Source organism: Colletotrichum phormii (genome assembly GCF_030913505.1).
Source record: "Colletotrichum phormii strain CBS 102054 chromosome Unknown BDP81scaffold_13, whole genome shotgun sequence".
In the NCBI taxonomy this organism is placed as follows: domain Eukaryota; kingdom Fungi; phylum Ascomycota; class Sordariomycetes; order Glomerellales; family Glomerellaceae; genus Colletotrichum; species Colletotrichum phormii.
In genome coordinates, this window is record NW_026851455.1 from 789,849 (window position 1) to 797,623 (window position 7,775).

Sequence of the window (7,775 nt, forward strand, 5' to 3'; positions counted from 1 at the left end):
AATTCATTAAGAACGTTAAATTTCCATTTCCATTTCCATTTCCCTTATACCGAACCATCCGTGTCTCGTAATCGTTTGGGTGTATGGGGTTTTTTTTTTTTTTTTCTTCTTCTTGATTAATTCTCGAAATCGGGAGTGTGTTTTTGTTACGACGCTCCTGTAAAGAGAGATTCTTAGATCCCTCCGCCGCTCCGGTCGACGCTGACGTAGTACGGATTGCTGGAGCACTGGTTCTGGTCGTTTGTCCTCCTGGAGAGGGCGGTGTATCTGAAGCTTACGGCGACGGCTGTGACGGCTGCGGTTACGACGATGAGGCCTCGGTGGCGTCTGGGTTGTTGTGTTAGTTTTTTTTTTGGGATCTGGTTCGAGGGTAGGGGGTTTTGATGGATGGGGTCAGCAGCAAGGGAAAAGGGAGGGAGGTGGAGGAGGTGATGGGGGTGATGTGGGGTGATGATGGTAATGGTGGTTGGACGTACATCGCGGGGCGGATCTGGGGGACGGGCATCGCGGCTTTGGGTTGCATGATGAGATGTAGGTATCTTTTTTGCTTGATGAGAGATGGCTGGTGATGATTGATGTGTTCACGGTGGGGTTTTCACGTTTCGAGGTGGTATTTGCAATAAAATGGATACATGTAAGAGAGCAGAAGATCAGGGAGGGGTCTCTAGTTAAGTAGACGGCTCGACGTCCTCGATAGCTCTTAGCTTCTTCCCCAGCTTCCCGGGGGGGGCGGCATACGTGGAGGGGAAGGGGGAGGGATCATACACACACACAAAGTGTTTTTTGTTGGGGAAGGACGGGGAAGATGTCACTAGTGCCGCTTGGTGTGTGCGTTGTGTGTTCAAAGGAAGCTTGGGGATCGGACGATTGGCATGGGAGAGTTTCTGGTACGTTTACTATTACTAAGGTACAAGGACAAAGGGACTGCGGCTGCGGCTGCGGCTTGGATCAGCAGAGGTCGAGTATTTTTTCTAGACCCTGCTTGAAATTGACAGACTGGCTGTCTGGGTATGGGAATCCTAAGGGGAATGGCAAGAGGAACGAATGCCGTGGCATGGGTTTGCGGTGCGGTCAAGGGAAGGGGAGGGAAATGTGCTTGCTGCGAATAGGGAGAGACGGAAGTGAGAGGTACTTGGAGGCTAGAGGCAGTGTGAGTGGGTGTCGTGTTGGTCTGGAACCGGTGGCAATGGGCAATTGATGGGACTTTGCGGGCAGTGGTACGGTGCTTTGCTGATGGTGGCGTGTGAGAACTCGGCGGGGGAGGGAGGCTGGAGGCATGGTGGCATGGAGGGGGAAGGGGGACACGCGACATGCGGGACGCAGGCAGGTTGGCGGCGGGCGGTATCTGATTCTGGGGTCAGGGGATGTGATTGGATGGATGTGGTTTGGAGCTTGGCTGGTGTTGGGTTGGAAGCCGAGCCCAGACCTTGTCTATGGGGTAATGCTTATGGCACCCAAGGTAATTCTGAGGATGCGAGTTGCGGGGGAGGTTTGATAAGTATCATGAAGGCAATGAGCGGTCAGTAGATGGGAGGTCAGAGTGGTATGACTACTCTATAGAAGGGAGAGTGTAGCGAAACATCTCTGGGGTTGCAAACCAATGATGAAATTGAGGACGTCGAGTGCATATTCGGACAAAAGGGAGATGCTTTTTTTTTTTTTTTTTTTTTTTTTTTTTTTTTTTTTTTTTTTTTGGCAGCTGCAAGCTGTGTGTAACAAAGTAAGTATCTTAGACTGGACGAGTTGATTGAGACGGCGCCAACGGGCGGCACGTGTGCGCAGCTAGACGCAAGTGCGCATGCATGCGTGATGCGGAAGTATGCGCTTCGCTGGTTTGGATTGTTTGGTTTTAGAGTTGGGCCAAGTTTCAGCTGATGGGGGGGCAGGGAATGGGATTTGAAAGCGAATAATCAGGGAATGCCACACTGGGGGACTGATAAGAAGAACACTGCTGTTATCGATGATCCTGCTGAGTGCGGGGGAGCTCCCCTTTGGAAACATGCAATTCTGGAGGGAAGCTTCGAAGCTTGGGGAAGCTGGGGGCTATCAGGATGCGACGTGGATGAGAAATGAACTGATGATACTGAGTTCATGTACACCGAGTGTCAATCGGAAATACCCTAAGCGCAGGGAAGCATCCTGACCATTCCAACTTTTCTTTCCCTTTTCTCTCCTCTTTCGGGGAGGTAGGGTGCTCCGATGAAGATGCATCAGTGCGCGGAACGACCCTTTTGGCAGCGGGCAAACGCTGCAGAACAAGCTTTTACTGCGGGAGCTTCCTGGATCCTACGTTGTGATGCGGCAATTGAAAAATCGTGGGGGGTCGAGTCAGGAGTTGGATAAGCTTATCAACTTATGAATCATGAGTGACCGAGGTTTTCGTGGATGTCATGACATTTGGGGGGCACGTATGGTTCTGACACGATCCATCGGAATGTTACCTCGGCAGCAGACTTGGGGACACGGGGTGGGGCCGGTATTCGGGGGCATGCGTATCGGACTGGCCAGGTCCGCTCCGGGGCGAAGGCCGGACTCCAACTTCGCTCTACCTGTACACACCTTTGCTGACCTCGCCATTCGATCCACAATCAATTCATAAAGTTGTTCTGTGAATACTCCTCTAGCAAGTTACCTCGAAAGTATGTAAGCTAGGTTGAACTACCTGCTATCCTGCATTTTCAATTTACCTTCACCATCACAGCAAAACGGCCCATCCACCATTTCGTTCCCTTACTATGTCATGGGACCAATCTAATCTTCTCTCGCAGGTCTCTTTAATTCTACTTTGCGTATTCGGCAGTGAATCGATCACGAGTCCAGCCAAACCACTTTGTAAGCCGTCTTCCCATGCCATGAAGCATGACGGGATCGACCTTGAGCACCGGGTGCGGCTTATGAAAGATGATCGCCCCCTTATCGCCGAACTCACCTCTGGATCCTAGCTCAAACCGCACCGCCGATCCGCCGTTGTTGCTCGCCACGAAACCGGCATCGCACAAGGCGTGTACGAAGTCATCCCATGTGATGTTTCTCGGCTTGGTCTGAGACTCGGGGTACATGAGATGAACCACATCAAGAGTGCGCTGGGAGACGCGGATTTTCGTTACAGGCTCGATCGAAAGGGCAGCGATGTCCGGAGCTTCCGGATTTTCGACTGGCTGGATGCTCGCGGATGGGTTGTCGGGCCGGGTCTTGACTTTCTCTCGCTGGCTCTTCTGGGCCAGATCAGCTCGAATGGAACTCTGTGACGCTGTGCTTGTGTCTCGGAAGGTGCCGGGGGCAGACTTCTCAACCTCGGTAATCTTGGTCATGATCTCCGCTTCTTCTCGAGCAATCGCTCCCAGATAATTAGGCTTGTTCTGGACAAGCACAGCGCCCAGAGTTTCTTCAATGGTTTCCGCTTCAAGGCCAGTGCCGTGGAGATCTTCTCGAACCAAGTTCCCCAAGTCCTCGAAGAATCCCTCTACAAAGCTTCGCAGGGTCTGGCTTTGCCTCAGCCATGCCTTGTTCTTCGGTCCGTTGGGAGCTTTTCCTTTGCAGAAGCCGTCCACAAGGGGCTTCCCCATCTCCTTGAACTCTTGCTTCGAGTGGTCTTTGGGCTTGTTCTTCGCATATCTCCAGATTCCATGCTTCTCCGTCCGATACACATCGTCAATGACCCTGAAGGTGTTCTGAGGTCGATTGAGACGCAAAGAAATAAGTGACTCGTGGAGGGCAGATATGTCAGCCAGTTCGCGCATGAGAAACTCGTCAATACGAGCTGCTTCCTTCCTGTTATTCTGGTCCAGATGATCGTCAATCATTGCAAAGAGCATGGCGTGGTCAAAGTGCCTCTGGTTGTCAGGCTTGCCCATCATTTGATGGAGACACCAATCGAGCGGGTCGTTCTCATGAGCTTCCTTCGTGTTCGGGTTCGAGTGTCGCGACGTCCCGCGAACGACCGTTTCCAGGGGCACGCCAGGTTTCTTGGATAGGCTGTAATGTCGAGCTTGTCCCGGAGCCCAGGGCATCATTGATTTAAAGCGCTTAGTTCGCTCCAAGACTTGGTTGACGAGGAGAAGCTCCCAAGCACCCAGCGCCAGATTGTACTTGGGAGGGATCGACTGGCCGGGATGCGTGCTGTCTGCGAATCTGGCGTGTAGATCTCGCGCATGCTTGCACTCGACCTCGATCCAGTACCACGAATAGTATCTTTGATACTCCATGTAGATGTATTGAGCCACCATCATTGACGCATCCTCTTCATCCGCCACGTGAAAGAGTGTGGTGCCGAAGAGACCCTTGATGTGCCGTCGAAGATATGCCGGATCGCACTGAAGATCGATGAGGTGGTCGATCGCCTCTTCTATGAGCGTCTGGGCCATAGATGTAATGTAGTCCAAGTCGAGCTTGGGAGGTCGAGAGAAGGCTGGGTTCGTGTAGGGAGACCAGAGCTCCGTCTCACCGGGGTGTCGGAAACCAGTCGAGGTCTGGGCTCTCCATTTATCTGTCCTCGTACTGGCGCTTGCGGTATCTGCGCCCTCGAGAATTGCATCAGTGATCCGGGAAAGAACATCCATGAGGAAGGCTTGAGCTTCGAGTACAAGTCGTGCGCGAGGAAATCCCAGCGTGTATCCAGTGTGCGTCTGTTGCGCGTTCCAGTCGACAACATCGCCATACCGGGATCCGGACATGACGACGCACTTGGCAGAGAAGACGACGTCAAAGTTTCCAGAGGCCCAAAACAACTCCATCTGACGACAGTCTAGTGGGGCGAAATCCTCTGGCGGGTATAGAGTCCGACGATGGAGGAGGGCGAACAGGACAGCCGGACTCGTCATGAGCACCTCCACATTGAGCCAAGGAACCAATAGGTGACGTCGCCTTTGCAGAGTCCGCTTACCGAATCGAAACTTCTCCTCGCTGTATCCGTAGCTGGAGTTGATCCACTGGGACTCCTCGAGCTCAGGCATGGCCTTGTTCGGTAGCTCGCGACGTTTTGACTGGCTTCGCTTCCGCCAGCGGCTCACGAGGAGATCGGCGTGGGAGCTGAGGCGGTTGGTGATGTGCTTCCTGCTCTCTTGAGCCTCTTTGACGTATGCCGACGCTGTATTGACTGCAGAGATATCTGAGATGCTGTGGTGGTAGGAGTGGCTGTACGCATGCTGTTCGCTCTCAGAGTAGTACCCTATATGACAGTCAGGGCAGTCATGTGGCGGTGGCCGTATAGATCTTTCGACTTCTTCCGGGTCACATAGCCAGCCCTCCGGTACTTTGACGAATCTGGGGCGTGAATCAGACATGTTCGCTTCAGATGAAGGGGGTATCGTTCATCGGTGTAGAATGTTGTAAAGTTGAAGGCAGAGGTGCCCTGAAGGTTTCCCTGTAGTTGCGTATCCGATAGCGTGAGTGTTATTGGGGAAGTTTGGGAAAAGACTCTGGTAGTTGAAGTGAAGAAGACTGAGGAATCGATGTTATAAGCCTAGAGAAGATATTCTTGGAAGTTGAGGCACCTAAGTTCTAGGCAGTGATTCGGACTGTTCTTTGGGACTCTTCATCACACAATGTGCGAGTTATCAAAAGAATTCTCTGGCCAGTGCCGTGCAAAGGAAGCACATACGACCAGACCAGCCTTTTGCTCAAGGCAGATTCCGGCATCATTACAAGCTTGCACTCATAGCCATGCATGCAAGTACCATTGCACGGTCGTGAAGGAAAGCCGTAGCTACACCACTTTTAAACACTTGGAATATATCTTTCTACATTTGTCCTTTGTTTTAACATGAAGTAGGCCATATGCCATGCTGCTGTTTGATACTCAAGTTGGGGGCTCACTAAGAATCAATCTGCAATGGATGTGGTCTTTCTTTGATTCATCTTTCAGTCAGGCAAGATGGGGTTTCTTCATCAGACAGTATTGACGCCCTACTTTCAAGAGTCGCTTTGTCACGCCGGCCGGCCTCAAAGTGGGGTCAAGCAGACCGGACCTTCAACTCTCGGTCTACACAGCGCCGGCCGGCCGGAACGGAGCTGAAAGCTAATCCCGTGGTATTTGGAGGTACCTCATGTAAGCACAGGGTACGTCACCCGCTTCCCCCACTTTTGGTCAATCGAGCAGGCAACAGCGACAATAAGGTCAAAGGGTTGATGAGTCTTTAAAATACCTTGATTGTCTGTCTGGTTTTCTAAGAGGCCGCCTTGCCACAAAGCAAACGAGGAGCATATACTTCGACAGTCTTCTCCTCCGTCCAATCTGAGGCCTACCAAGGAAACGGTTGACGGTTTTGTGGTTTTGCCTAATTGCTACTGGCTAAGTCACATATCTACATAGTAAGGTAGATTAGTCGGCGCTCAACAAGTCCATTCCACTTCATCTTTCTTTCCCTCAAAGGGTACGAAGAAAGAGAATTGAGTCCGAAGTCCACTGATAGTCGTCATCTGCCACCTTGGCGTCTTTCTGCCCTTCTCTCTGAAAAATTCCCAGACGGCCAATTCGTTCCCTTGTTTGTAGATGGCCACTCCAGACTGCTGGGAGCTTTGTCCATCTTCCATGTAGACACTGGAAGTAAGGTACCCCAACTACCTCCCTATACATGCCACAGCTGTATCCCTGCTCCTCGCAAGGTGTAAGCTGTACTAGATCAAAGCACCTCAACATACCAGACATTTTCTGCACCCGAAGTAAGGTAGAGTTACTCAAGTCACGAGCTGCTTAATGCCTGGTCATCCAGTTGCCTTTCTCATTCCCGCAGTGTGCTCACCGTACCCAATGCCTGAACGCCTGTGCCTAGATAGGTAGAAACCCACGTTTGTTGCCTGCATACCTCCTAGACCCGGTCTCAAGTCACCGGGGCACAGCTAAGGTACCTCTCCTTACCCCTCCATCCATGCCTCTCTTCTTCCTCTCAACCTCTACTGTCACAGCTTCATACCTTTCCTTCTGATCCACCACATTCTCATTGCTCGGAATCCACCGTCATCCAGCCTTGCAAACCATCACGCGTTCCTCGCGAGAGGCTTTCCTTCGATCATTTCCTCGTCTACGCTCTCGATAAAACAGCCGCGTGGCTGAGGCGATCGGCAGAGTTTAGAACCGTCCTAAGTGACATCTGACTCCGAGACTTTGCTGCCTGGACAAGGCTACGCAACCCCACCAACCTTCATCTTTGGGTATCCAAACTGCGAACTGGCGGACTTGTTGCCTTGCGAAACTCCCGGCTCTATCGTCTAGGCCCTTTCTCCCAGCTATTTTCTATTACCAGAGAAGCCACTCATAGCTTTGATTCCTACTCTAACCAAGACGTCGTTAACCTGCCGACTAGTTTGGTAACAGTCTGCCATAGCCTGTCAGAGAGCCCAGGGAACTAGATTCTCCTCGCCACGATATCAAGCTCAATTCCCGTCGCCTACATTCCGGTCTCGTCGCAGCGATGGCTCCGGACGAGAACAAGGCGCCGTCAGCGGCTGCAGAGAACGACTGGTCACCTGTAGTCATGGACTGGTGGGAGGCACCTGAGGATGAGCCCGGTCGCGGTGTCACGTACGTTGCGCATGCGCTCCGAGAGTCATTTCTTGAAGAGAAGGCTTTGCCTGAGCACTTGGCTACAGAGTCATTTCTTGATGGGGAGGCTTTGCCTGAACGCTTGGCTACAGAGCCATTCCCTGTGGCAACATTCTCTGAAGAGACAACCGATGTCCGCGATCTCTTCCAAGTTGTTGATGTCGCGCCGCAGACAGTCAGTACCTTCAGTACCAACGTACCATCGCAACAGGGACCACGCTCCAATGAGAACAAC

General features: G+C 52.0%; 3 protein-coding genes across 3 annotated transcripts; 1 reads left to right on the forward strand and 2 right to left on the reverse strand.

Moving 5' to 3' along the window:
* Window positions 1–62: 62 nt before the first annotated feature.
* Window positions 63–822, reverse strand: BDP81DRAFT_430995 (uncharacterized protein). The gene is made up of 2 exons (XM_060590657.1): window positions 477–822; window positions 63–327 (listed from the first exon to the last, which is right to left on the reverse strand). Exons 1-2 carry the CDS (start codon window positions 521–523, stop codon window positions 174–176), a joined length of 201 nt encoding a protein of 66 aa, XP_060443801.1. The 5' UTR covers window positions 524–822; the 3' UTR covers window positions 63–173.
* Window positions 823–1,899: 1,077 nt separating this feature from the next.
* BDP81DRAFT_430996 (uncharacterized protein) lies at window positions 1,900–2,671 on the forward strand. Its single transcript, XM_060590658.1, has one exon. It carries the CDS (start codon window positions 2,363–2,365, stop codon window positions 2,597–2,599), a length of 237 nt encoding a protein of 78 aa, XP_060443802.1. The 5' UTR covers window positions 1,900–2,362; the 3' UTR covers window positions 2,600–2,671.
* On the reverse strand, window positions 2,670–5,409 carry BDP81DRAFT_482246 (uncharacterized protein). Its single transcript, XM_060594996.1, has 8 exons — window positions 5,097–5,409; window positions 4,894–5,066; window positions 4,554–4,863; window positions 4,445–4,520; window positions 4,162–4,408; window positions 4,073–4,131; window positions 3,646–4,042; window positions 2,670–3,615 (listed from the first exon to the last, which is right to left on the reverse strand). The coding sequence occupies exons 1-8, from the start codon at window positions 5,280–5,282 to the stop codon at window positions 2,781–2,783; spliced, it is 2,283 nt and encodes a 760-aa protein (XP_060443803.1). The 5' UTR covers window positions 5,283–5,409; the 3' UTR covers window positions 2,670–2,780.
* Window positions 5,410–7,775: the final 2,366 nt, after the last annotated feature.